The 27,940-nt window shown below is 50.5% G+C and overlaps 1 protein-coding gene across 1 annotated transcript in view; it reads left to right on the plus strand.

Moving 5' to 3' along the window:
• The window catches only part of LAMB3 (laminin subunit beta 3), a gene marked incomplete at both ends in the record, with an annotated part of 39,907 nt that extends 11,967 nt beyond the window's left edge, over positions 1 to 27,940 (plus strand). Inside the window, 20 exons of the mRNA XM_080698228.1 lie at positions 1,418 to 1,532; positions 2,665 to 2,738; positions 5,819 to 6,010; positions 8,378 to 8,441; positions 8,761 to 8,954; positions 11,029 to 11,149; positions 11,849 to 12,037; positions 13,525 to 13,680; positions 14,069 to 14,265; positions 14,653 to 14,767; positions 15,489 to 15,867; positions 17,496 to 17,656; positions 17,774 to 17,994; positions 18,270 to 18,467; positions 18,804 to 18,948; positions 23,087 to 23,294; positions 23,694 to 23,835; positions 24,178 to 24,354; positions 25,092 to 25,245; positions 27,804 to 27,940. Coding sequence (XP_080554354.1) covers positions 1,418 to 1,532; positions 2,665 to 2,738; positions 5,819 to 6,010; positions 8,378 to 8,441; positions 8,761 to 8,954; positions 11,029 to 11,149; positions 11,849 to 12,037; positions 13,525 to 13,680; positions 14,069 to 14,265; positions 14,653 to 14,767; positions 15,489 to 15,867; positions 17,496 to 17,656; positions 17,774 to 17,994; positions 18,270 to 18,467; positions 18,804 to 18,948; positions 23,087 to 23,294; positions 23,694 to 23,835; positions 24,178 to 24,354; positions 25,092 to 25,245; positions 27,804 to 27,940 — 3,339 coding nt within the window. The remainder of the gene's footprint in view (positions 1 to 1,417; positions 1,533 to 2,664; positions 2,739 to 5,818; positions 6,011 to 8,377; positions 8,442 to 8,760; positions 8,955 to 11,028; positions 11,150 to 11,848; positions 12,038 to 13,524; positions 13,681 to 14,068; positions 14,266 to 14,652; positions 14,768 to 15,488; positions 15,868 to 17,495; positions 17,657 to 17,773; positions 17,995 to 18,269; positions 18,468 to 18,803; positions 18,949 to 23,086; positions 23,295 to 23,693; positions 23,836 to 24,177; positions 24,355 to 25,091; positions 25,246 to 27,803) is intronic.

Here is a 27,940-nt window from a genome sequence, read left to right on the forward strand (position 1 = left end):
GGAGTTCCTTGTCTGAGCCTTCCTTCTCTTTGTGAGTGAATCTGAAGCCCTTGAACAGTGCTCTTGAAGCTGGGAATGGGACTTAGGATCATGGTTACTCAGAGAAAACAAATTTCTTAAGTGTAGCATGAGGTATAGCTGGGACAAGGCCATGTATCTCTGGAGGGTGTGTGTACATGCGTACACATAGGCGCAAACTACAAGAACAAGGGACAAGCGGCCTCTGGTCGTGTTCTTTTCCTTGGTGATCTCTGCCATGCAGTGGGTCCAAGGGCATTCAGTTCAGTCCCTTGCCTGGCTCAAAAAGAGAAGCAGGCTGGGGGAGGTGAGGAGTACCGAGGGCCTCCTCAGCAAAGCCACTTGCTCTCCTGTGGACAGAGAACGGCAAATCTGGGAAAGACCCTTCAGTTCCAGAAGTGAGCTGGAAGACCATGGAGATCATCTGATGGGACTGGAACATCAGCTCCCTGAGGGCAGGTCTGTGTCTTGTTCACTGCTCAAACTTCAGAGCCCGGAGCAGTGCCTGGCACACAGGACGTGACAAACATTTGTTGGAGGAACAAATGTCTCTGGTCCAAACTCAATTCTCAAATTTATTTATTTACTTATTTATTTTTGTGGTACTGGGGATTGAACCCAGGGACATTCTTTCTCTGAGTTATACCCACAGCCCCATTTTATTTATTTATTTATTTATTTATTTATTTATTTATTTATTTATTTTTGAAACAGGGTCTTGATAAGTTGCTAGGCTGGCCTCAAACCTATGATCCTCTGTCTCAGCCTCCCAAATACTGGGATTATAGGCATATGCCACCATGCCCAGCTCAAATCCAAATTTAATTTATAGGGAAAAAAATGTAACTGAGTCTAGAAAGTAGAGTAGCAGAGCTAGTGCTATAACCCCATATTTTCTTGGTGTGTGTGTGAGTGTGCGTGTGTGTGTGTGTGTGTGTGTGTGTGTGTGTGTGTGTTGTTCCCATTCCCTGGTTCTCGAAATCCCAACATTCCACAGGCTTCCCAAATTAAATGGGATAAGATATAAAACTGTCTAGCCTGTGTCTAGCACATAGTAAGTCCTAAATTAATGCAAATTTCTCTTCCTTCTTTTTGCCTTAAGCATTCTTCTCAAGTTTCTCTCCAGGACAATGTCACATAACAAGATTATTTTTTTCTACTATCTTATACCTCTTCCCCAACTACAACATCTCTTTACTATTCACTTGCTAGATGTTAGGAAGGACACAGAGGAAGTAAAGTAAGAGATGACAGTAACCTTGCTTTAATACATTCATCTTTCCAAGTGTATTAATAAAACCAGTGGATCCCTGAGGGTTGGACTTCCATGGGATCTCTGACACAAGGAGAATTCAGTGAAGACCCACCTCTGAGTTTCTGCCTCCTCCCTCTCCCACAGTGGCAGATGAAATGCTGCAAATGTGATTCCAGGCTGCCTCACAATTACAACAGTCACCGAGTGGAGAATGTGGCTTCATCCTCGGGCCCCATGCGCTGGTGGCAGTCCCAGAACGGTGAGAACCTGTTACCTACTAGGGTGCAATCTTGTGGGGGAGTCCATGGGTTGGGGTAGATGGGTACTCAGGAATCTTTGGGTTTCTAGGCATTTCTTATGGCAGTGAGGCACAGGAGGTTGACAAGCAGAACCCGCCAACTCTGTTTTTGGGGTCTGTTGGATGTTGTGGGCAGAAGAGTTAGTGGAGGTCAAGGGAAGGTCATGAGGAGGGAAGTGTCTTCATGCCGTTCTACTTGGTCTCAATAGGTAGACGCATGGAAGAAAGTGAGCTTCAGGAACAGATCTGTGTGGAAGACACACCTTGAAACTCTCTAAGGGTTTATAAGTATCAGGTGATGGTGGGGAGGAAATTTGGGCAAAACCAAGGAGGATCTTGGATAGATCCCATTAAGTAGAAACATACTGGTATTCTATTCTCCCAGAGGAAAATCAGAGAACCAAGGCTGGAACATGTTTTTTAATTTAATATATTTTATTGTGCATTATAGTCTCAAACATCTCAATGGAATACAAGACTTGTGAGGGTTGTGAGGGTATATAAGCACACATCATCCAATTAACCTTTATCCAATCCCCATCCCATTCCCTCCCCCTCCTTCCATCTCATGCTTGATTTAGTGATTAACTTTGATATATTTGTTTACGTACATCATGTGCTTTAAAGAGATTACATCTTCCCTCATCCCATCCCCTCTGATTGGTCACCTTAATTGCTCCTCCATAGGGCCCTTTCTTAAACTGTATTTCCGCCTATTACCCATTTCTTCCTAATTTTTGCATATTAGGGAAAGCATCTGATTTTTTATTTTCTGATATTTCTCTGTGTATGCTGCATTATAAGTTCCAATCCCACTCTTGGAGGCCCCTGCACCGGCTTGGCCACCCGGAAGGTTCTTATCTCGGCCTTGCTGGCCCTGGCACCAGCCTCACCCCTCGGCAGGCTACGATTCCGTCCTCGGAGGCCCCAGCACTGGCCTTGCCTCATGGCAGGCTCCTATCCCAGCCTCTCTGGCCCCGGCACTGAAGGCTGGAACATTTTGAATTTCCTTGAGCTAGCTAGTACAGGGCCTTCTGCACAGCTGAGAAGTGGGGAGTCTCTGACCTAAAGTTCCTACTATTTCTCCTTCTAGATGTGAGCCCTGTCTCTCTACAACTGGACCTGGACAAGAGACTGCAGCTTCAGGACATCACAATGGATTTTAAGGTGTACATCCTGGGGATGGTGGTGGATAGGAGAGGGGCCCTGGGCTATGTGGCTTTAGGCAGTGGAGGATCAGTGTTTGTGTCTCCCCACGCTGGAAGGACAGCACCATATGCTGAGTGGTACCCCTTCCAGGCTGGGTGACACACACCATGTGCCTATATGACAGCAGAGGGCTGGCTCCCAGGAGGACAGGGCACCTCCAGGCTCACTGTCTTGGCCATGCCCTGGTTGTACATCCCTTCCTGTCTATACCCTCTATCCTTAACCCATCCAATCAACTCAGCTCTGCCAAGTTCGGCTTCTACCTGGTTGAATATTATACAGTTGTGTATTCTCAATACACTCTGTTTTAATAATGTTTTAGATGAAGTTGAATTTAACCAGCAGTGATAAACGTACCTATCTATATGAAAGATGTGTCTTTGGGGCAACTCGCTTGATGGGCAACCCACTTGTTAAGTGCTATCATGTCTCAAGTTCTTTTGGATTTTCTCCTGGACTAGCTTCTGGAACACTCCTTGTGGAGGGAAGATTTCCATTTATTTGTGACAGGTCATTTATTTCTTTTCACAGAAGATTTGATTTGACTCATTCTATGGAGACAATCAAATATGAAAAGATCAGCTTTGGTTAACAAGATTAGATGATCAGGAACATCAGTATGATGTCCAAGAGTTAAGATGAGCTCAGAGTAAAGAGTAGCAAGACCCAATTTTGGATATGACTGAGGAAATTGGCTGTTAAGAGCTGTGCCCTATGGGAAGATTGAGAGTGTTTTTAGAAAGGCCGGCATCGCTTGAACAGGCTCCCAGCCTCTGAAGGTGATAGTTCTGAAGGGCAACATTCACTTGGATGGATAGTGTTGAATAGTTTTACTCCTTTTTATCTGTCACTTATCCATTTATTTTTTTGGTTCTGGCCACATACACACTGAATCCTGATGACATGTTAGGTTTGGTGTCAGATGTTAGAGCTAGAAAAATGAGTAAAACTAAGTCACATTCTTCAATCTACTTTTACCTTTGTCAGGGAAGAGAAGACAGACTGTGGATGACCATGGTGACATTGGCGAGAAGGTGCTGGGGAGCACAGGAAGGGACATCTAGCTAGGTCTGCCTTGGTGGTGGTGTTGGTCTAGGGGGGATTGTCAGAGAATGCACCCAGGGGAAGAGGAAATTTCCCAGATTTGTAGTAGCTGGATGAAGCCCAATATTCATCCCAGGAAAGAGTAGATTAAGTGCAAAGGCCAGGAGGTGATAGGCAAGGAAGTCTATGTATGACCAGGAAGGGGGCAAGGGAATGCACACCAGGTCTGGAAGGTACAGTGCAGTTATTATGGGGTGAGAGAGCTGTAGGCTGATGAGCCATGAGTTTACACAAATGTGTAGGGAAGAGTAGACTGAAGATTCATTTACTCAGCAAATATACTTTGAGCACCTACTATGTAGTAGATGCTTGGGATACAACTGTGAACAAGACAGGCAAGGGGCCTGTGTTCTGTTTCTGAACCAAGGATGATTTTTCCCTCCCCTCTTCTCTAAGGCATTTTTGGCAATTTCTGGAGACATGTTTGGCTGTCATGACCTTGGGTGTGGCATTGACATCTGAGAACAGGAATGCTGGTAACCATCCTACAGTGCACAGACAGCCCCTACGACTGAGAGTTATCTAACTTGAGTGTTAACAGTGTCAAGGTTGAGAAATCCTGGTCTAGTGAGAGAAGTATAAAAAGTGGGAATCTGACAAATAATTAATTGGAAATCACAGTGACATATTTGAAGGAAACAAGATACTGAAATAGAAAATAATGGGGTCAGGTGGGCAGGGTGTGGGCAGAAGGTATTTTAGATAGGTATAAAAAGATCTCCAGGAGGAAGTGACATTTAAACTGAGAACAAAAGATGAGAGGGGATCCACAGGAAGAGGAACTTTCCAAGCAGGGACAGGTACCCAGGAGCCCAAGGCCTCTTCAATCACAGCTAGTGGTTCTGGTTTTATTTAAGAATAGTGGGTTGGAGGATTTTTATCTAAGGAGTGACACAGCCCACGTTAATGGTTTTTAAAAGAGAGCTTTTTTTATATGGGGCAGGAGTGACCAAGGTAAGAAGTAGGAGTGAATGAGAGGAGATATTATATGGAGCCCAATTGGGAGGTGGCAGTGGGTGGCACTGGTCCTGGAGACATGGTCCTGATTCGTTACCTGTTTTTGAGCTTGGTGTTATGAATCTGCAGTACAAGGAAGGGGTGTAAGCTGGGGAGCCACCGGGAATGGATGACTTCACCAGGGCAGGGAACAGGGCAGAATATGTCATGCACGGGAGCTTGCATTTTATCTTTAGGCCAATGCAGGCCAATGGCAGGGTGTCAGGATCATATAACCCTTCAGAAAGAGCCCTCTGGTGACCTGGTGACCTGGAGAGAGTGGTTTGGAGGGCCAGGACAGAAGCAGGATCTGAGTTCCAGGATGTGGCAGCAGTTCAGGCATAGCATGACTATAGCCTGAGAGAGATGGAGAGAAAGGAGGGAGGGAGGGGGAGAGAAAGAGAGAGGGGGAGGGGGAGGGGGAGGGGGAGGGGGAGGGAGGGGAGGGGAGGAGAGGAGAGGAGAAGGGGAGAAGGAGAGGAGAGGAGAGGAGAGGAGAGGAGAGGAAAGGAAAGGAAAGGAAAGGGAGAAGGAGGGAGGGAGGAAGGAAGGGAGAGAGAGAGGGAGGAGGGAGAGAATGAATATGAATTCAGTTCTACTATTAGGGAGGAAAAAGAGTTTTGTGGGACATGCAGAAGAAGAGCCTTTTCTGACCTGGGAGCCTCGAAGGGGAAGGAGGATGGCTGAGTGAGGAACCACACCTTCCAGAATCAAGATTTTATTTCTGTTATTTTCCATGGTGTCCCCGGGTTTGAACTTCTGCAGCCTGTGGTTGCTGGGAGGATTGGACTCAGATGCTCCTGAGCCCACTTGCTCCTGCTGGGTTTCTTTCCCTCTGTCTTGGAGGAGATTCTTTCTGGGATTGTGTCTCTATGGGCACACCGTCAGGGCCTTCCCTCTCCTCAGTCACTCAGGGCCACCTGCCTGTGTTTCTTTAGGGGCCTGTGCCGGCAGGCATGCTGATCGAGCGCTCCTCGGACTTCGGCAAGACCTGGCGTGTGTACCAGTACCTGGCTCCTGACTGTGCCTCCACCTTCCCCCGGGTGCGCCAGGGCCAGCCCCAGAGCTGGCAGGATGCCCGGTGCCAGCCCCTGCCCCAGAGGCCCAATGGGCACCCAAATGGAGGAAAGGTAGTATTGGGAATCCTGAAAAAGTGGGTACAGGGAGAAGTTCCTGTGACCTCCAGTTCACGCAGTAATTTAGACTTATTTATTTATTTATTTATTTAGCGGTACTAGGGATGGAACCCTGGGGCATTCTACCTCTGAGCTATGGCCCCAGCCCTATTTTTTTTAATGCTTTATTTTGAAACAGGGTCTCACTGAGTTGCAAAGAGCCTCACTAAGTAGCGTCTGAGGCTGGCCTTGAACTATAATCCTCCTGTCACAGCCTCCCTAATGCTGGGATTAAAAGTTTGCACCACCATGCCTGGCAGTCACTTAGACACTTGAGATGAAACAGGAACACTTTTGGCCTAGTTCTTAGTGGAAAAGTTAGATATAACTCAGAGCCCCAGGTCACTGAAACTTAGACCCTGAGCTAGGAAGGAGAACCTACCTGTAGGAACACTCAGAATGTCTCTCCCTGAATCCTCCGGAGGTGAGTCAGATTCCTTCTTAACAGCTTTGCCCAGCCCCTGGAGGAGCCGGCTGTGGTTTCTCTTCTGCCTTTCCTGGCAGATGCACAGTGAGCCCCAACCCTGTCCCAAGCTGCTCTCAGTGGGCGACACTGTGCGGTGATTGCCTGGGGACCACACAACTCCCTCTTTCAGGTGCACCAGCTCTTCTTCAGTTACTTCTTGTCCAAGTATAAGGTACCCATGTTCTGCAGAGCTGAGATCAGAGCACAGGACAAATATTTTTCTAATTTGTAGAGGGCTGGCGGGGAAACTTCCTGGGATATGTAAGGAAGTCACATCTAGTGAGTGGTTATTTTTTTATTTTTTATTTTATTTTTTTTGTGGGTCTGGGGATGGAACCCAGGGGCATTTGACCTCTGAGCTACATCCCCTGCCCTATTTTTTATTCTTTATTTTGAAACAGGGTCTCACTAAGTTGCAGAGGGCCTCACGAAGTAGCTGAGGCTGTCCGAGAACGATGATCCTCCTGTCTCAGCCTCCCGAATGCTGGGATTATAAGCGTGCACTACCACGCCTGGCTTATTTTTTATTTTTTTGGTGGTACTGGGGATGGAACCCAGAGGCCTTCTACCTCCGAGCTACACTTCCAGACCTATTTTATATTTTATTTGGAAATGGAGTCTTGCTAAGTTGCTGAGAGCCTCACTAAGTAGCTAAGGCTGGTTTTGAACCTGCGCGATCCTCCTGTCTCACCCTCCCAAGCATAGGGATAACAAGTGTGGGACACCATGCTCAGCAAGTGAATGGTTTTGATTGTTAAAAAAAAAAACAACTTCATTCAAATTGGGTTTGTTCAGAATACTGTCATACATCCATATATGTAGTTTTGTGTTCTGGATTCCCTCATTCTTCCTGGGAGACACTGGAAAATTAGTATCTTCTAGCCCTCATCATAAGTGTGTGTGTGTGTGTGTGTGTGTGTGTGTGTGTGTGTGTGTGTGCGTGCGTGTTACTGGGAATTGAACCCAGAGCTATTCTAATTCTGAGTTATACCCCAGTCCTATGTTATTTTATTTATTTATTTTTGTGGTACTGGGGACTATACTGAGGGTTACTCTACCTCTGAGCTATACTCTCAGCCCTTTTTATTTTTTATTTGAAACAGGATCTTGCTATGTTACTGAGGCTGTCCTTGAACTGTGATCTCCTGTTTCAACCTCCCATATACTCAAATCCCAGACACGCACTACCACAACTGAACCGGCCTCATTTCTTTCTTTTTTTTTTTTTTTTTTCCCTTTGGTACTAGGGATGGAGCATTCTACCTTCGAGCTACATCCCCGGTCCTATTTTTTTTTATTTTTATATGTTCTTTATTTTGAAACAGGGTCTCACTGAGTTGCAAAGGACCTCACTAAGTAGCTGAGGCTGACTGTGAACTGCGATCTTCCTGTCTCAGCCACCATGCCCAGCTCTTATTTCATTTAGGGTCTTACTAAGTTGTTGAGGGCCTCACTAAGTTTGCTAAGGCTGTCCTTGAACTTGCTATCCTACTGTCTCAGCCTCTTAAGCAGCACTTGGATTATAGGCATGAACCACCCTACACCTGGCTGCATTATAATTTTTGACTCAAGGACATGGGGAAATTCTTGGGTCATCCATATTTTCACCTAGAGAGGACACACACACACACACACACACACACACACACACACACACACCCCTTAGAGCTCAGAGATTGTCTTGCTTATCCAGGGCACCTGTTCAGGTCTCATTTTCACTGTCTTTCTCATGTTCTGGGAAAGAAGAACCTCAGAGTAGAGGGAAAAGGGGGCACGAGTGGAGAGGAAGTTTCTCCCGAGCTTGAAGCACACCGCTGACCTCTTCTTCAGGCTTTGCCTTTTTCCTCTCTGTACAGGTTCAACTTAACCTTATGGATTTAGCATCTGCGATTCCAGCGACACAAAGTAAAAAGATTCAAGGTGATTCTGGCCCATGGGACTGTGAGTGGGGAATGAAGCAAGCTGGAACACGGGCCATGGAAATTTCCTGATCTCTGATATATATATTTTTTAAACACAGTTGAGACTTAGGGCTTGCCCTGCCCACCCCATGGCAGTGTTGAGGGTAGGGTGCTGTGGGAAGGTAGAGGGCTGGGGAGGCCAGTCCCTGGTGTAAGTGAAGGCAGGATGGTGAGGTGAGAATCCTTTTCCTTCTCTGCCCTCCCTGGGAGAATTACTTGCTTCTAACTGCCTTCTTTTCTTTTCCCTTCCCCAACTCTCTTTGTTGGTGCCCTCTCAGAGTTGGGAGACATCACAAACTTGAGAGTCAACTTCACCAAGCTGGCCCCTGTACCCCAGAGGGGCTACTACCCGCCCAGTGCCTACTTCTCAGTGTCTCAGCTGCGCCTGAAGGGAAGCTGCTTCTGTAATGGCCATGCTGACCACTGTGCCCCCAAACCCGGAGCCTCTGAAGGACCCTCCACAGCTGTGCAGGTGACGGCCTGGGTGGGGAGGGCAGGGGGGAGATACAGGACTGGGAGGACTAAACCTGATCTTGGGAGCTCGTGAAGCTAGGAGAGTATTTAGTTTAAGACTTAGATATTTAATATTTCAGCAAGTAAATGAAATGAATATAAGTGACCATCGTTTTCAAAACCAGAAGTTTGCTTTATAGCTTGGGATGGTTTTAATTTTCAATTCTGTGTAAGTATATGTGTGGCTATCAGGCTGAGCTTAAGGCAAAGTCCTCAACCAGGAATACACATTATTATTATGATATATGTTATTATTTACAGTGTTATTGTTTCGATATATAAACATTCAAATATTATTATAAATTATAATTTTATTGTGAGCTCAAAAATGAACTTGCCTGGACTTTCACCCATAAACTCTGACTTTTATTATTGGTTTTTAAAGCTCTAGGTGGTTGTAATGTATTGCCAGGGTTGAGAGCCACTGGGCTAGGGATTCTGAGTACCCATCTGGTGGTGAGATACAGGACAGGTGAGAAAGCCAGGCTGTTAGTGCAGATGCCAAGCCCATTCTACCCTAGACCAGCAGAGCAGGTTCCGCAGGGCGGGTTAGAGAGGCTCTCGTCTACCCACTGTGGGGGGCGTGGCCGGGAAACCAAAGACAGGATGTGAATGACCCTAGCCTTGGGTGAGGGAGCAGAGGGACCACTGCTTCCCTTTTCTGAGGCTCCAGTTCTTTAATCAACATGTGGGAGTAGAGGGTGGCAGAGGGTCACGGTGAGCTATCTGGGAGAGGACAGGTGAAATGAGCCCTGGCCGGTTGTGGTCTCTCTTCCACATCAACTTCTTCCCTTGGCTGTAGAGGAGTCCAGGTGGAGGCCAGCTCAGTGGACAGTCTGGCGGCCTATTAGGGCCCACAAGACAAATGACAAGGACCCAAGGCCGAGGGGACTGCTGAGAGGTGGGACTGCAGTGTGCTGTGGGGTGTAGAGGGCAATGGGCTCCCAACCCCGGCCCTGGTGGTTTTCAGATCGGATCACACAGTGAAATCACTGCTCATGAATTGTTCCGATGCCTGGACCCTGCCCCTCCAAGATTCAGGTTGGACAGGGTGTAGACACTGGTATTTTTAAAAATGCTCCCAAGTGATGGTGAAATGCAGCCAGGGTTGAAATGTTTAGAATTCAAGGGACCAGAGAGTCCTTTTGAAAGAGGTGCTATTCTTAGCTGGAGTTATTTCAGTAGGATTTTGCTGGTGCATACACAGAGAGGAGAATTCCAGACAGAAGGAAAAACATCAGAGAAAGCCAAAAGATGGGGAAGAGCAAGGCTTGTGCCGGGAGCGGCTGGAAGCTCTGCTTGCTGTGCTGTTGGGAGGGAGCGGGCTGGGAGTGGAGCAAACACCGGACACATCCTCTATCGCCAAGCTCGTGGTGTTCTGCTTGATTTGGAAGCAATTAATACACAATAACTATTCCATTTTTATACCTTAATGAATCTAGTAACTATTCATTTTATGAGTCCCGTTAGCCAAACAATTTAGTCATGGATTTCTGGAATATAAATCTCCAGAGTGCCCACCAGCTTCTAGAATCACAGGTTACCAACAAAGGTGTCTGAGCACCTTCCAGGTACAGCCTTGGACTGGGGGTGTCCAAGTGCAAGGAAGGAGCTTGTAAAATCCTTGCTAGAGGAGCAGCATGGGTACATCTACATACAGACACGTGCCCATACGCACATGTGCGTGCATGGATTTGCTCAGGTGTGTGCACACATTTACCATGCATACATACCACATGATGTACACACACACGTACATATGCATACAGATGTATGCATATATACCCACAAATGTACATGCATGTTTGTGCTCATGCTGTGCCTTCATTACACAGGGAACACCGGCAGGCCAGCAGGCCAGCCACTGCAGGTGTGGCGGCAGCTGGGTGAAGGCAGAATTCAGCAGAGCATCCTGGAAGGGCCAGATCTGGAGCACACCCTGAGCAGTGGGTGGGAGGATCCAAGGAGAGATGGTAGGTCCATCCTGGAGCTCTCTATTAATTACTCTTGGTGATCCATGTCCCCTCTCCCAGGTCCATGATGTCTGTGTCTGTCAGCATAATACTGCCGGCCCCAATTGTGAGCGTTGTGCTCCCTTCTACAATGACCGGCCCTGGAGAGCTGCAGAGGACCAGGACGCCCACGAGTGTCAAAGTAGGAGCCTGGGGTCACCCCTTCCCCTGCAGCAAATGGGCCAAGTACAGCCCTTCTACACCTAGCTAACCTCACCTGGGACACAGGGAGGACCTGTTTTGTATTATGGAAATCTTAACTCTGTGCAGTTGTCCTGGCTGGATGGGGATGGAGAGAGGGCTGGGGGTCCCCCAGGCTTATCCCTCCTTAGCCAGCTCTGGAGAGGCCACGGTGTGTCTCTGCTGGTACTCCATGGAGCTCACAGTGTCTCCAAAGCCTCCTGTTTCTGGGCCCCTTTAGTTGCTTTACCCTATTGCAGACATATCTGGTGCCCTGTTGATATTCTTCCTACTTCAGACTCTTGGAGTCAGAGCATTTGATTTCTTAGTCCACAGAGAGCTGGTTACCTGTCAGGAGCTGCAGGGTGGCTATGGGGGAGGGCTGGGGACAATCTATTCAGACTCTATTTGGTCCAGCATGGCTACTGCTCTTGGCCCCCCCCCCTCCTGGATTCAGAAGCCAGAGTTCTCTTTCTATTCAGCTTTCTTCCTAATCATATACCCTTACATACATTACATGAGCCTCCCCTGGCCTCACTTTCCCCATTTCCCTGCCATGAGCTCATGCAGAGTTGTTAGAGATCTAATGACCTATTTAGCCTGCACTCAGTGGATGTGTTGGTGCTGGCCCGGATATCAGTCTTGGGTTTTCCCTTTCCAGGGTGTGACTGCAACGGGCACTCGGAGACCTGTCACTTTGATCCGGCTGTGTTTGCTGCCAGCCAGGGGGTGCACGGAGGTGTGTGTGACAACTGCCGGGACCACACCGAGGGCAAGAACTGCGAGCGGTGTCAACTGCACTATTTCCGGAACCGGCGGCCGGGTGCGCCTATTCAGGAGACCTGTATCCGTGAGTAGGGGCTCCTGGGACCTGGGGTGTCATGGGCCCATTGCTCTCCACATACTGTGGCCACCGCAGAGCATGTGGTCCTAGGGATACAAAGGCCATCAGGGAGCATGAAGACTCGGTTGTGGGGCAGGACTTATGGAATGGTTGTTTTAAACTTAGTTGGGAAAGTCTACTACTAAGCAACTTACTTAACTTCTCTGGACCAGCAATCAATGAGTCAGTCAACTGAGAGCCTTTATTTGGAGAATAGGAGAGAAAAAAAGGAAGATAGAATTTCTGCCCTCAGGAAGTTTGAGCACTATTTGGTAATACAAAGCATACATACTATGTTGTGATGGGGCTTGATACTGATTTTTCTTTTCTTCTCTATTTATTTTTATGGTACTAGAGATTGAACCCAGGGCCATTTTAGCTCTAAACTGCACCCCCATCCCTTTTTATTTTAAAACAAAGTCTTGCTAATTTGCTGAGGGTCTTGCTAAGTTGCTGAGTGTGGCCTCGAACTTATGATCCTCCTGTCTCATCTTTCCAAGTACTGGGATTACATGCCTGTGCTTTGACACCCAGATCCTGATACTGATTTTCCTACCCCTGGCATTGAGAGGTCCTGTAAGGCAGAGATTACATTTCATATCTTCTGGCCCTAACACGGTGAATGGCCAATAGCTGATGCTCAAGGAACATTTGTTGAATGAACATCTGAATGTTAGGGAGTGGAACACGTAATGCAGTTTTACATGCCCCAAGACCACGAGTTCACAGCCGAGGAAGCAAGCTAATGACAGCAGGCTTAATCAGCAAAGACTTTTGAGATGAAGAAGTCTTTTTTTTTTTTGGTGGTACTGAGGATAGAACCCATGGGCCTTCTACATATGAGCTATACCCTAGCCCTATCTTATGTTTGGAAAGGCATGCCAGAGGTCAGGGGGTCAGGTGGGAGAGAGCTGGGTCACTTCTAGTTGATATTATTTGTTTGTGGAGAAAGTGAGACAGACATGAGCTTGACACCTGTTTCTCTTAATTCATTTGCAACGTGATCTTGAGTAATTTTTAAAAATATCTCTGAGCCTCAGTTTCCTGCTTTCCTCCTTGGTACAATGGAGATGATAATCCTCACCTTTCAGGGTTGTCATGAGGATTGCATAAGGCAACATGGGAGAGTGCCTGGCTGAATGCGTGGCACATAGTAGTTGTTCGGTAAATAATGATGAATACCTCTATGGTACTTATACTAAGTACTTTTATAGTACTTAACATTGCCAAATACTATTCTACTTGCTTTATAATCATTCATTCCCCATAAAAGCTATAAGGAATATATTATTTCCTCACGGACGAGGAAATAGAGGCACAAAAGTTAAGTACTTGACTGAGGTTTTGGAAAGCCTATAGTGGAACAAAGATTTGAAGCAGGCAGTCGGGCTCCTAGAATCTGCTTGAATCTCTGCTTTTCTCCTTCTTACTGCGGCACTGCTTTTGCCCCTCAGCCTGCGAGTGTGATCCGGATGGGGCAGTGCCAGGGGCTCCCTGTGACCCAGTGACCGGGCAGTGCGTGTGCAAAGAGCAGGTTCAGGGAGAGCGCTGTGACCTCTGCAAGCCGGGTTTCACTGGACTCACCTACGCCAATCCCCAGGGCTGCCACCGTGAGTAGGGGCCCGGCGTGGCATGGGGAAGGTGCAGGGGCCCCAGACCAAGCCTCAGACTGCTTACGGTGGTCTCTTCAGAGGGAATCCCACTCCAGGGTGGACAGTGAGGATGTGAATTTATCTGCCTGGAGAGCTAATGTCTGCCTTTCTCCAGCACCGGTACTGGTCCACTAGGCTCCAGCAGGTGGCAGCACAGGCCTGGGTTGGAGGGTGGGACTGAATCCTGATCAAGAGGATTCCAGTGCCCCCTGGAGTCTGTCATGTTACCCCAGGGAATGGCCTTGCCAGGTGCTTTTCCGGGGCTGGGTTCCCTCCCTATTAACGTCCTCTGAGGCTGAGTTTTTGTGCTGTGTCTGCTGGAGCTCAACAGCTCTCCCTCCTGCAGGCTGCGACTGTAGCATCCTGGGGTCCAGGAGGGACATGCCCTGCGATGAGGAGAGTGGGCGTTGCCTGTGTCTGCCCAACGTGGTGGGTCCCAAATGTGACCAGTGCGCTCCTTACCACTGGAAGCTGGCCAGCGGCCGGGGCTGCGAGCCGTGCGCCTGTGACCCGCACAACTCCCTCAGCCCCCAGTGCAACCAGGTCAGCAGGAGGGGCCCTGCCCACCGCATCTCCACCTCGCTTTCCCCTTCCCTTCTGGGCCTCTCCACAGCCAGTTGGAGTTGCTCCGTCCCTGTATGTCCCCGTTATTCCTCTCCGGGGAGGCCAGCAGATGTCCCTCCCTCTGTGATTCTCAGCCTCGGGCCATGCCATATTCCCCAAGTCTTCTGCAGAGCAACTCCGGCTTTGACTTCAGGGCTTGTCTCTGAGTGGGAGTCCTTGTCTTTGGGGGCACACAAACTCTGCAGATGGCCAGCTGGTGAGCCCTGGCTTCCATCTGCAAAGCAGGGGTCTAGGCCATGGCCTCCCATACCAGGCCAGAGGTCGAGCCTGCAAGGTGGGTCCCTGAAGGCTCCCTCCCCTACCCAGTTCACAGGGCAGTGTCCCTGCCGGGAAGGGTTTGGCGATCTGAAGTGCAGTGCTGCAGCAGCCATCCGCCAGTGTCCAGACCGGACCCATGGAGACGTGGCCACAGGGTGCCGAGGTGCGCGCTAACCGTGTGGTGGAACAAACCTGGGGGGATGTGGGGCACCCGGGGGGACATGTGGCAGGGTGTGTGGGTCTGTGAGGGGTCAGGCATCCTGTATTGATGCTTGTGGGACAGCCTGGGCAGCCTGAGCACCCACACTTCTGCAACTGCTCATCCTCCTGCTCTGGGTCAGTCCACCCCGCGGCCACCCTCAAGTCCCCACAGTGGATGGTGACTTTGTTTCCACTGAGATAGCAGGAGCGGGGAGGGGAAGCCATCTCTTCTCTCTGCATGGGTGGAGAAAGCGAGTCCCCAGGGAGGAAGGGTGTCTTTTCCTAGGGTCTGTTTGTAGCTGCAGGAGCTCCCGGGTCCAGGTGTGCAGGCCTGGCCTCCACTCTGCCTTCCCCGGGCACTGGTCCCCTCCTCGCATCACTTTCCTGTCTGAGGGAGGAGGCGTGCCATGCTTGGCCTCTCTGTGTCTCGGTTGGTCCCCTCATCTGTAAAAGAGGAGAAAGAAAGTGGTAGATGCGGTATGGTCTTGAGGGCCAGACAGTTGACTTGTGTGAGGTCTAAGGACTATGCCTGTGGCCATTGTCCCGACTTTCATTCTTGACCTGTGGCCTATTACTCTGAGTCACGTGGGCAGTCCCCCAGGCCTGACCTCCTCTTTAGGGCTGTCCCCACAGGATGCTTTCATTTCTCTGGCCCCTGACTGCCATTTCCCCCCTGGTCCTAGCTTGCGACTGTGACTTCCGGGGAACGGAGAACTCAGGCTGTGACAAGGTTTCAGGCCAGTGTCTCTGCCGACCTGGCTTTACCGGGCGCCGTTGCGACCAGTGCCAGCGTGGTTACTGCAACCGCTACCCGGTGTGCTTGGCCTGCCATCCGTGCTTCCAGACCTACGATGCAGACCTCGCGGAGCAGGCCCGGCGGCTGGGCAGCCTCCGCAATGCCACCGCTGGCCTGTGGGCCGGGCCGGGCTTGGAGCTCAGTGGCCTGGCCTCTCGGGTGCGGGATGCCGAGAGCAGGATGGAGCAGATCCAGGCGATTCTCAGCAGTGCCATGGTCACAGAGCAGGACGTGGCCCAGGTGGCCAATTCCATCTTCTCCATCAGGTAATCCCTTTCCCTGCCAAGCACTTTGAAGAATGATGCCAGAGGCTCCTGTAAGGAACACAGTGGTCCTTTCTTTCATTTATGTAGTCTGTTATAGTTTAGAGCTCTCTCTTTTGGTGGTGGTACTAGGGATCATACCCAGGTACATTCTACCTCTGAGCTATACCCCCAGCCCTATTTTATCTTCACTTTGAAAGAGGGTCTTGCTGGGTTGATGAGAACTCTTACTACATGCTGAGGCTGTCCTTGAACCCGCAATCTTGTCTCAACTGCCCCAGTACTAGGATTATGGGCAGGTGTCACCATGCCTGGCTTTTCTCTCTCTCTCAACTACTGTGACAGACCTGAGAGGGTGGAGTGGTGACCCATATTACTTCTGTTTTGCAGATGAGGCCACAGGCACTGACAAGTGACGTGGCAGAGCCGCGGGGCCCCTGAGGTTAGGGCCAGACTCGGAGCACAAGCCTGCGCTCTTCTGAGTGCCTGGCACTGCTGGTGGGAGAGAGTCAGCTTGGAATTAGTCACCCTGGTGGAGGGCATCCGAGAGGCAGGGGCACTAAAAATAGCTCCCAACTTGCTTTTGGAATAGGATCCATTCCACCCACATGCCTCCCCACCAGTGAGATTGGTTCTGGAAGGTTCTACAATTAGTTTGCATTCCCTGAGCAGTGGGTGGGCTGGTGGTGCACAGAGACATCCAGGTGTGTGATTGGCAGCAGGGAGGGCACCCCGGGAGGAAGGAAGACTGAGGCTCTGTCACCTATGGGGGTGCTGGGCTTCTTTAGGGGCTCAGCAGAGGAGCTAGAGCAAATGTTGGGATTCATTCATCCATTCACTGCATGTATATTTAAAAGCACCTAGTATAAGCTGAGCGTTGAACAAGGTGTCAGGGATGTTAAAATTAATATGACACGGTCTTCACCCTCCAGAGGCTCACGTGGAGCTGGTTGGTGTGCAAACGGTGAACTGTAACACATGGCGCCTGTTACAGGAGAGCTAAACTCTGATGCAGGGGCAGTCTGGCAGGCCTCCCAGAGAAGGTGCCTCTGACCTAAATTTCAGAAACTGGTAGCCCGTCCACAGGTTTTCAGGGGGCTGCGGATGCCGGCGAGGAGGGCCAGCCATGGAAAGACATACTGTGACTGAGGAAAGTCAAAGGACGTGAGGCTTGTAGGGAGAGCTGAGGCTGGGGAGGGGCAGAGGGCCTGAGGAGGGGGAGCCTCTGAGAGCTCAGCGGCTGAGGGGTGTGGGTGCAGGCTGCACCCTGAGCTCCCGTCAGGAGGGCATGAGCCGTGGGCCTGTCATGGGGTCTGAGCTTCAGGGTGAAGACTTACAGGCAGTGCTGGATAGCCAGTTGAGAGGTGAGGAGGGAGACAGGATGGTGCTCCTCATTGGGAGGTGGGGAGAATCCGGAATGTTGAGGGCAGAGGAGTCAAGGAAGGAGAGTTTCGTGGACTCATCTGCATAGGGATCAGGGAGGCTGCACTCCTGCCCCAGCCCCTGTGTGGCAGACTTCCCTAAGCTGATGGCTTCTCCCTTTGCACCTCCCCTGTGAAGCCTGTCTTCCCTGACTCAGTGGTGGTGGTTCTGGGGAGGCAAGCCCCTCCCATGCGCCTCTCCCATCTCAGGCAGACTCTCCAAGGCCTGCGGCTGGATCTACCCTTAGAGGAGGAGATGGTGTCCCTCCCGGGAGACCTGGAGAGCCTGGACAGAAGCTTCAATCGCCTCCTCATCCTGTATCAGAGCAAGAAGGAGCAATTTGAGAAAATAAACAGTGCTGGTGCTTCGGGTGAGGAGAGGGACCTGGACGGCCCCGTACACTGCCGGGTTGGGGCATGCCTCACCTCCCCGCCCTGGCCATCCTCAGCCTCCAGGGCCAGCTTCACTGCCCTCTGTCCTCCCCCAGGAGCCTTCCGGATGGTGACTGCAGCCTATGAGCGGTCATCCCAGGCTGCCCAGCAGGCCTCTGACAGTGCCCGCTTGCTGCTCCAGCTCAGGGACAGCCGTAGGGAGACAGAGCAGCTGGCGAGGCAGGTGGGAGGAGCAGGAGGCACTGGCGGCCCCCAGCTCGCGGCCCTGCATCTGGAGATGACTTCCTTGCCTGATCTGACACCCACCATCAACAAGGTGCTGCAGAGCATGGGAGTCCCCCTTCCTGGAGCCCACAGCCCCAGCTTGTCATATGCCAACTGCGGCCACCCACTGCCTATCAGGGCGGACCTGCCCCAGTGAGGGTCCACCTTACCCATCCCGACCCCCATGGCCCCTGTGTACTGAGGGGTTGCCAAGGAAACCAGTTTCTAGGGCCTGGTTGTCCTGGAGATGTCTGGCTGTTGGTTCCCCTGGTGTGGGATAGGAATGTTTGTTGAGAAGTCCTCTTTGACACCCCCATCTCTCCACAGCTCTGTGGCGGCTCCAGGCAGACGGCCTGCACCCCAGGGGCATGCCCTGGTGAGCTGTGTCCCCGAGACAATGGCACAACCTGTGGCTCCCACTGCAGGGGTGCTCTCCCCAGGGCTGGGGGGGCCTTCCGGATGGCAGGCCAGGTGGCTGAGCAGCTGCGGGGCTTCAACTCCCAGCTCCAGCAGACCAGGCAGATGGTAGGTACAGCGAAGGGGATATGAGCCCAGGTAGGAGGGGGCAGAGAGCATGGAGCCCCTCACGAAATCCAGAATTCCCATTTTACAACCGAGAGACTATAGCTCAAAGATGTTAGGTGACTTGCTAAAAGCCCAACAGCAAATGTGAGATACTTTGCAACCAATCCTTTGGGCTTTTTTGTTTACATTTCTTTAATGTTGATCATTTCTTCTGGGGCCAAATTGGGTTGGTCACAAATGTTTTGTAGGTATGTCTTGAGGTAGGGGATGATCCTCAGGGTCCTTGGGAGGTTCCTTTGGGACTTAAGCTCCTTCTGACCCACACCGTGTTGACAGATTAGGGCAGCTGAGGAAGCTGCCTCGCGGGTCCAGTCTGACGCTCAGCGCCTAGAAAGCCAGGTGAGCGGTAGCCGGTCCCAGATGGAGGAAGATGTCACTCGCACGCGGCTCCTCATCCAGCAGGTCCGGGACTTCCTCACAGGTGAGCCACCTCCATTCTCCCCACGATGATGGTCAGCTCCCGCCTGTCCCTCATTCCCACGTCCAGTTGGTCAGCCCGCTGCCTCCTTCCCTTGGCTCCGTGACTGCCAGACCCTTGGCCCAGGCCCCCATCGCTCAGCTGGCCTACAGCCATGGCCTTCCACTCTTCTTTCTTGTTCTTCCTGCTCCCTGTGATCCAGGCTCAATAGAACAATCTGAGACATCTTTTAAAAATACCTAAGTCAGATCACATCTCGTTCTCGCTTAAAATCCTTCAATGGCTTCACTTTGTTCTTGGATGAGCTCCCAGCTCCTTCCTCGGCTTACCAAACCTGGCTCTGGTCCATCCCTTGAGAATGACCTTGTGCTCCTTTTCCTCTGCTCACTGGACACCCTTGAACATGTCAGGCCCTTGCCTGCTGCAGGTGTGTGTGTGTGTGTGTGTGTGTGTGTGTGTGTGTGTTTTATTGGGAATTGAATGCAGAGGTGTTTTACACCCCTAGCCTTTTTATTATTATTTTTGCAGTAGTGAGGATTGAACCCAGTGGGTTTCTTCTTCCCATCTACACCCCCAGTTCTATGTTATATTCTTTATTTTGAAACAGGGTCTCACTAAGTAATTGAGGCTGGTTGCGAAACTGCAATCCTCTTGTCTCAGCCTCCCAATTACTGGAATTACAAGTCTGTGCCACCACGCCCAGCTATTTATTTTGAAATAGGGTCCTGCTTGGTTGCTGAGAGCCTGACTAAATTGCTGAAGATGGTCTTCAATCTTCAATCCTCCTATCGTAGCCTCCCAAGTACTGAGATTATAGGCGTGTGCCACCATGACCAGCTTGCAGGGATTTTTATTTGCTCTCTACTTGCCTGGAACAGTCTTTCCAAGATTGATCTTTTTGTCCTCTAGGTCATGGTTTAAATGTCCTCTTGCCTGAGAGCCCTTTCCTCACCACCTTGTCTGTGATCACCCACCTTTTCTCTATTCCTCTTTAATGTCTCGTCTTTATTGTACTATTTAGCCTCTGGTTATCCAGTTCAGCTGTCTATGAATATTTTGTATATCTCCCAACCAGACTGTAAACTCCAAGAGGGTAGGGATGGTCGCCTGTCTTATTCACAGCTGTATCCCTAGCACCTAGCTGAAGGCCAGACCCAGAGTGCATTAGATGTTGGTGGAACTAGTGAATGAACCAGATCTTCTCCCTTGTTGCCCTGGGGAGTGAGGCAGGGATTGGGATGGAAAGATCCCTGGACAGGACTCAGGAGATTTGTGTGACTTGAGGCAGGTTGCTTTCTTCTTCGCCTCATCTTTCACTGGCAAATGGGGATGGTAGTATTTCACAAGTTTATTCTGAGGATCAAATAACTGATGTAAAATGTGCTTTGAAAAATTAAAGGTGCCTCCGGAATGTGAGTTGATATTATTAGATTTCTGGTTCCTGCCAGGGAATTTGCTTGGCTGGGAGCCCAGTTCACAGGAGCTGAGGGCTTGGTGTAACGACAGTGGCTCTTCTTGCTACTAACACAGTGTTTTTGCCCCAAATAGGCCACGGCTCTCTCCTGAGTACAGATGGCAGGCCAGAGAGAGGGAGGAAGACTTGCTTAAGGTCATGAGGCCCCATTGGGCAAAAATGTTACTGGGGATGCAGAAATATGGGGCTCAACAAGCAAGGACAAAGAAACAGGCTAAGGTTTAGGGTTTGAACGCAGGTGTCTTGCCCCTGACTTAATGTCTAATGAGGCTGAAAAATCACTTATCTTGAATTAACCTTGTTTAGGGCTGGGCCTGGGGGTGGTAAATAAAAGTACAGGGAACAGCCAGGCCCTCTTGTCTTCTCTGGGATGCTGTGCCTCAGGTCAAGTCCCATGTTGGGTCCAGGGGCAGAGAGTAGGAGCAAGGAGATGAGAGAGGCCTGGCCATGGGGAGGATAGAGGAAAACTCCCACAGTCACCATGGTGGTGGGTTCTAGTCTTCAGAGACCTGTTTCCAGAAGCAGGTGCCAGCTGCTCTTAGGATGTGGGGTCTCAGCATGGGAGGAGAGCGGAAGGTCTGTGGAGGAAGGAGGGACATTGGTCTGTACAGGATCTTTGAATGGAATCAAAGAAATTAATCTGTGGTGTTTGTTAAATTCTTACTAAGTACCAGGTACTATTCTGATATCTTTGTATGTCCCACATCATTTATTTTTAATTACATGAGCTAGGCACTATTATGACTTCCATTTTGCATATAAAGAATCCAGGTAGAGAAAAGCAGAGCAACCTGCCTAAGGACATCTAGCATTGTGGTCATGTGGGTAGGATTCAAGCCCCTTGGTCTTACCCCACTGTGCACAGTTATGCACTGTGGGATGGACACACATGCGCACTGCGGAGCTCTTGTGTTTGACTTTAATTTTGTCCTCTCTGTTGTCTCCCTTCCCCTACCTCTCCTGGCCTGCCTAACTCTTGCTCATCCTCTAAGAATCCTTCAGACACTCCCCTCTCCACAAAGCCTCCCGGGCATAGAGTGGAGTGAGGTGCCTTTCTAGTGGCTATCCGGAAGCTGTGTTGACCCTCGTTGGTCACTCAGTGCTGCAATTCCTTATTTATATATGTGTCCTGCCCACTAGATTTCAAGCTTCATAATGGCAGGGACCGGGCCTGATCCAACTCTCAGTCTCAATTCCTCACATGATATTGTGCAGAGCAGGAGATATTTACTAGCCCACGCTGAGCTTCAGCAGGGATGAATTGGGTGTAGTGCAGACCAAGCCTGGCACGCAGCTGAAGTTTTGCAGAGTACAGGAAGCGCCGGAGTGGGGTGGGGCTCTGCTCATCGTGGGAGGTTTTCCAGGGAAGGTGTACTTTGATCTGTATTTGGAGAGCGTGACTGTGCGTGAGGGAGAGGTTGATGTTTGTGAGTTGGGATGAGCTCAACCCCAGTCATGCCTTGGACTCCTGCTGCAGCCTGGCCTGAGGGACATAGCAATGAACAGAGGGCTTCCATCTTTCACAAATCAACAGGAATGTCCTTCCTCCTAGTGTGGGGAGGGGGTTGGAGATCAGACCTGTGTAACCCACCAATGAGAAAGCTCATCTGTTGTGGAACAAGGCTGGGCCAGGGCTCCAGAGGATTCAGGCCCAGGGCAAGTCATCTGATAGGTGGGTGCCTTTCTCCTGAACACCTCCATACCTGTGAAATCTGTAAAACTGAACAGGGAGGGATGGGAGGAGATATCATCTCTGTACTTTGCCCTCAGACTCTAAGTCAGTTTGTAAAAGCTCTTGTTAATTGATGGTTCCTTGCCACACCTGAAGGATCTGGATCATTAGTTCCATTTCACAGCCCGGGAAACTGAGCTCAGAGAAGCCACTTAACATTTCTTAGGTGTCTGGAATGGTAAATGGGAGACCTAGACTGGAGCCCTTTCAAGCATTACATAGTCTACAAACACTGAGGCCTCCAAGTGCCAGGCATGGGGCTATGTTCTGGGGATAGAGCTCCAGACAAAACCCAGTCTCTGTTCTCATGGAGTTTACATCTGAATGTGGGAAGAGACAAGAACCAGATAGATGACTTGGGTGTTTGCATATCACGGATGGAGAGCAAGATAAGGCAGAAAGGAAGGATAAAGAGCAGGCTCCTGCATAGGAGGAGATTGCAATTGGATGACCAGAACTGGCCTCTCTGAGAAGGTGACATTCCAGCAAAGCATGATATTCCTTATCTGCCTTTCATCGCCCCTTTGGGAGGGCTGTGGGGAAGGGTCTTATTGCCAAGCAGCAGCTCAAGTCCCTGGCCACTCCCCCCAGCTTGGGCTGATGATGTGTGTGTTACTGGCATTGTTCAGTGCCAGCTGTCTGGCACTGCCTCCTCCTCACAGCTCAGCTTCCTGTGGCACTAGACACTTAGTTGCCACAGCTGTGCCGACACCCCTCCTCCCCACAGTGCGGAGTACAGGACAATCATTCTCCTATAGCTTTCCTGGAAATTCTCAAAGAGCAGGCACCTCTGAGTGAGCAGGGGCAGCGACTCCTCAGGCATCACAGCAGAGGGGCCCAGCAACACCTCCCATGAATTCTATGCAGCTCAGAAAAGCCCTGATCCTGGGGTAGGCTAGTGGTCTCCCTTGGCCTGATGGGTGGCTGTCTTCCAGATCCTGATACAGACCCAGCCACCATTCAGGAGGTCAGCGAGGCCGTGCTGGCTCTGTGGCTGCCCACGGACTCGGCGACAGTCCTGCACAAGATGAATGAGATCCAGGCCATCGCAGCCAGGCTCCCCAACGTGGACCTGGTGCTGTCCCAGACCAAGCAGGACATTGCACGAGCCCGCAGGCTCCAGGCTGAGGCTGAGAAGGCCAGGTAGGCCTTGGGCCCTGAACTTCTCCCTGCCTGGGATTGAACTGGTCTTTCACAACCCAATCCTGTTGCTGAAGGAGGGGAGCAGAGGGCTGGGTCACAGGAGGGGTTGCTTATGGTGGTGGGAGATGGTTAAGTGATAAGTCCATGTTATGCTTCACTTATGTGATCCTGTCTTCCATACTGGAAACTGCCCAAAGGGTGTCTTAGGTGTACCCCATTCCCTGTGGATGTTCAGTGGCATCCTGGGAGGTAGGAGCTGCTGAGCTTGCTAACCACCCTTGCTCCTTCTCTTGGCTGGGAAGGGGGTTCTCTTAGGCTGGTACCCAAGTTGTACCACACATTTACCCATTCATTGTTCACTCATTCTCTTTCTCCTCTCCCGTCCCCTTCCATGTCCAGGAGCCGAGCCCATGCGGTGGAAGGCCAGGTAGAGGATGTGGTTGGAAACCTACGGCAGGGCACAGTGGCCCTGCAGGAAGCTCAGGACACTATGCAAGGCACCAGCCGCTCCCTTCGGCTTATCCAGGACAGGGTTGCTGAGGTAAAGCTTCACAGAGTCCTCTCCCCTCTATTTAGGAAAGAACAGACAGCTACAGGCATAAGGCATAGAAGATACTTAGAAAGTAACCCAATTGACAAAACTGGAGATCTAGAGAAGGCCAGTTAAGAGTTATAGACCTGGCTTTGAGCCCTGGCTTTTCTGGTCTCATGGGCAGGGTGCAGAAGCCAGGAGTGGGGTGAGCTGAGATGAAGAGGAGGGGCCTGGGTATCAGTACGTAGGGAGGGGCCTGGCAAGGGCTATCATGATGTCCTGGTTGGAGAAATTTGTTCACCGCTTTTGAGATCCACCACTAACTCCTGGTCTCTTCCCTCTTTCACACAGGTTCAGCAAGTCCTGGGCCCTGCGGAGAGGCTGGTGACGGGCATGACGGAGCAGCTGGGTGGCTTCTGGGCATGGATGGAGGAGCTGCGACGCCAGGCCCAGCAACAGCAGGCACAGGCAGCTCAGGCCCAGCAGCTCGCGGAGGGTGCTGGCAAGCGGGCGCTGAGTGCCCAGGAGGTACAGAGTGGGCAGAGCAAGCCCAGGGACACACAGCCAGGGAGTGGGTCCCAAGTAGGAGGGGGCTATTGACACTTTATACGACCATGGACTCAAGGGCACAGTGAATAACAGAATCAGAAGGAGCTTCAGGATTAACCCCAAATGATCCAGGCATCCGAATTCTACCTCTTGCTGCCTCCACGTAGCTGGATCAGGGTCGCCGAAGACCATCCAGGCCCACTGTATAGGATATGTTGAATTGCCCCTGGCCCACAGCAGGTCTATTGATATGTGACCAGGAGCTTCTCTCCTCTATCCCCAGGGGGAACACTCTTAGCTTAGACTAATGAGCTGTGCTCTGTTGCCATCAGAATTAGATCAGAGGAGATCAAAGAGCCAATAACAGTGTCTTAAGTGTGTCACAGGTTCGGCCAGGGGCCAGGACCTTTGGTATGTGCAATCCTAGGACAGAGACCAAATTGCTGAGTCTACTCTTAAAAGACAACTTACTATTAACCTACTATTATGTGCCTGGCATTGTGCTTGAAGTGAGGTGGGGAGTGACAGAGGCTAGAGACAGAAGAGAGAAATTTAAGGCATAATCTGGGGCTTGGAAGGGTTATAGGCAAAACCAACCCTTTGGGGAATAATGGGAGGTAGTTATCACCACGTGCTGAGTTGGGGGATGTCAGGTTCTTTGTCCACAGGCCTTTGAGATGATGATGGTGATACTGAAACTGTTCTATGCTCTTCAGGGATTTGAAAGAATAAAGCAGAAGTATGCTGAGTTGAAGAACCGGTTGGGTCAGAGTCCCATGCTCGGGGAGCAGGGCAGCCGGATCCTAACCGTCAAGACAGAGGCAGAGGAGTTGTTTGGGGAGACCATGGAGATGATGGACAGGATAAGAGGTGAGGGGTGGCCTAGAGGGTGGGCTGCTGGGAGGCTGGCCCCCGCCTCGGGTTCCCGAGGCCCACTTTTGCTGGCACCAGCAGTGCTAAGGAAGTGCGACCTGTTGGAATGTACTGAGAACCTAGTGTGTATGATGGGATTGTAGGGAGTGCAGAGGTGTTTACATAGATCTGGCCTGCTTTGAAGGCTCTTGCCATCCAGCTGGGGCTGTTTTCCTTATCATCTGCAAGACACGTGAAACTATCTAAAACAGCACCAGGTGGTCTGTGATGGGGCATGAATAGTAAGACTCCTAGGGGTTCAGAAGACAGCTAATTTCAGAGGTAATGACAGAAGTAAGGTAATGTTAAGAAAAGATAAGGTGTGAGGTAGGGCTGGAGGAAGGTGCAGGCCTGGGAGAGGATATGGGGAAGAGGAGGGAATTGAGACATCTGCTTGGGGCTTGTTCTGAGGGTGGAGATAGGACTCACCCCGCAGGAGAGGAGGAGGCTTGAAGAGGAACCTATGGGCAGGAGGCAGCATGGCTCCCCCTGGCTAGGTCCATGCAGCGGCCTCCAGTGCCCAGATGAGGGGCAACACTTCACCCTGGGTGCAGTAGGGAGCCAGCCAAGGCTCTTAAGGCAGAGACATAATGATGGTAGCTTTTAAAAGGGTTCTGAGGTTTCCCCAGTAAGAGGAATAGGGGTAATCTAGGAACCAGTCACTCACTCCTGGCCTTGGGCCCATGTGTCCAGTGAATGCCACTAACATAGTTTCTTTGAATTTCAGAAAAAGTGGCTGGAAAATAATCTCATTGGGTGGCTAGGTTGACACCATAAAGGAAGTTGGGTTGGTGAGTTAATAATGAAGAGATGCGGGGCTCTGGCCACTCACCCCTGAAGGGCAGGCAGCTGACTCCAGGAAGAAGCCAGCATCTGGCTCAGAGCTTGTCCTGCCTTGCCCATGAATACTTTGTATGAAGACAAAGAATGTGTTCATGAGATCTGTGGATGATAGAAGCTAATATATCAGATAACAGAATCAGCATTCTAAGGCAATTGCAAATGTCTCAAATGATGGGCTGGAGCCAGCAAGATGAAATTAAATAATGAGAAAAGTCAAAGTCACCACTGGCCTTGTTTGGGTCCAAACCACAAGTGCAGCTGAGGCAAGGCCTGGCTTCTCAGTGGCCCCTGTCACTGACAACACTTTATATCTTGTAAGCCATGGACAAATACAAGTTGTTACTCACCTGAAGAAGACACAAGCGTTCTGAGTAACCGTGAGCTTGCTAGGAGCCAGCAACACCTTGCTCCTGCCAAAAGAGCAAACACACACGAAGTCAAGGAAAGGGGGAAAAGAGTTCAGGGTAATATTAAAGCTGATTAGCAACTGGTATGGCCTGTATCCACCAACCAGGAAAGGCTCAGGTCATAGCACTGGAACAGGTGTTTACATACCTGCAGGAATTTACCTTTAATTGGAGGCTAATGGGGAACTGCTGGAAGTAAGGTCTGGGGAACAGGGCAGCAGCTACTGAACCACCATCATGGATACATTTCAACATTTTACAAACCTGCAGGTCCATGTGGTTGCTCTCTGGCTGAATGTCAGCCCAATAATAATACTGTTCCCTCTGCTGGAGGGCACTGTACCAGGGATGGCTACTACGTCTTCAGTAGGGATATTGACAAACCTGCATCTATCAGAAAGAGAGGGATCAGGGTGGGGAGGGAGGAACCCAGCAATTACATCAGATGAGGAATAGAGACATTTAACTCAGAGAAAATAAAGCCTCTGAGATTTGTATGACTACCATGTAGGAGCAGAGCTGATATATTTCTGCACATATAGGAGGCAGGCCTGGGATAAGTGGGTAGAAGCAAGGAGGGGTCACATTTTGGCTTCATGGGAAGACGACTTTTAAAATAACCAGGGCTGCCTAAAGTTGGAGCCTTGTAAGGCAGTACATGCTCCCTACATGTATGTTCCTTCCAACATTTAGGCTAAGGGTTGTGCTAGAGGAGATGCCTGATTAAGGGACAGACTGGACTGGGTCACTTCAGAGTCCTCCAAACCTTCAAGTAAAATCTGGAAGTGGTATATAGAATGGGCCAGAGGGGAGGGCTAGATTTATCTGAAATGGCATTTTTGGGGAGGGAAAGCGGGCAAGTATTCTGGTCACTGTGGGCCGCTCTGTTGCCACGATACCCATTGGAGGCTCATTGGTGGGATAGCAGCTCTCTGGGTCCCATAGCATTGGGTTGCTTGGCTTGATATCAGTACCCATGACCATCCCCTTCTCAGGCTGGTGCAGCTGAGGCAGTCAGAAGACAAGGACAGGGGTGGGGACAAGGGGATGACTGGGAGTGAGGGCTCCCTGGGTCTGGCTCTGCCAGGTTTCCCTAAGAGTGGGACAGGGACTGGGGAGGCCCAAGGATGGAGAGACCACTGCCTCCAAGGGTATCTTCCTTTGAGGAGCTCTCCTACTCAGGTAGAAGGAGGGAAAGGAGTGGCTGGGAATCTTTGGGTATCTCACCATCCACTCCTCCATCCCTGGCTGTTCCATCTGCCTCAGATATGGAGTCGGAGCTGTTGCGGGGGAGCCAGGCCATCCTGCTGCGCTCAGCCGACCTGACGGGGCTGGAGAAGCGCGTGGAGCAGATCCGAGACCACATCAACGGGCGCGTGCTCTATTATGCCACCTGCAAGTGA

This window comes from Muscardinus avellanarius, assembly GCF_963383645.1.
Source record: "Muscardinus avellanarius genome assembly, chromosome: 7".
Lineage (NCBI taxonomy): Eukaryota > Metazoa > Chordata > Mammalia > Rodentia > Gliridae > Muscardinus > Muscardinus avellanarius.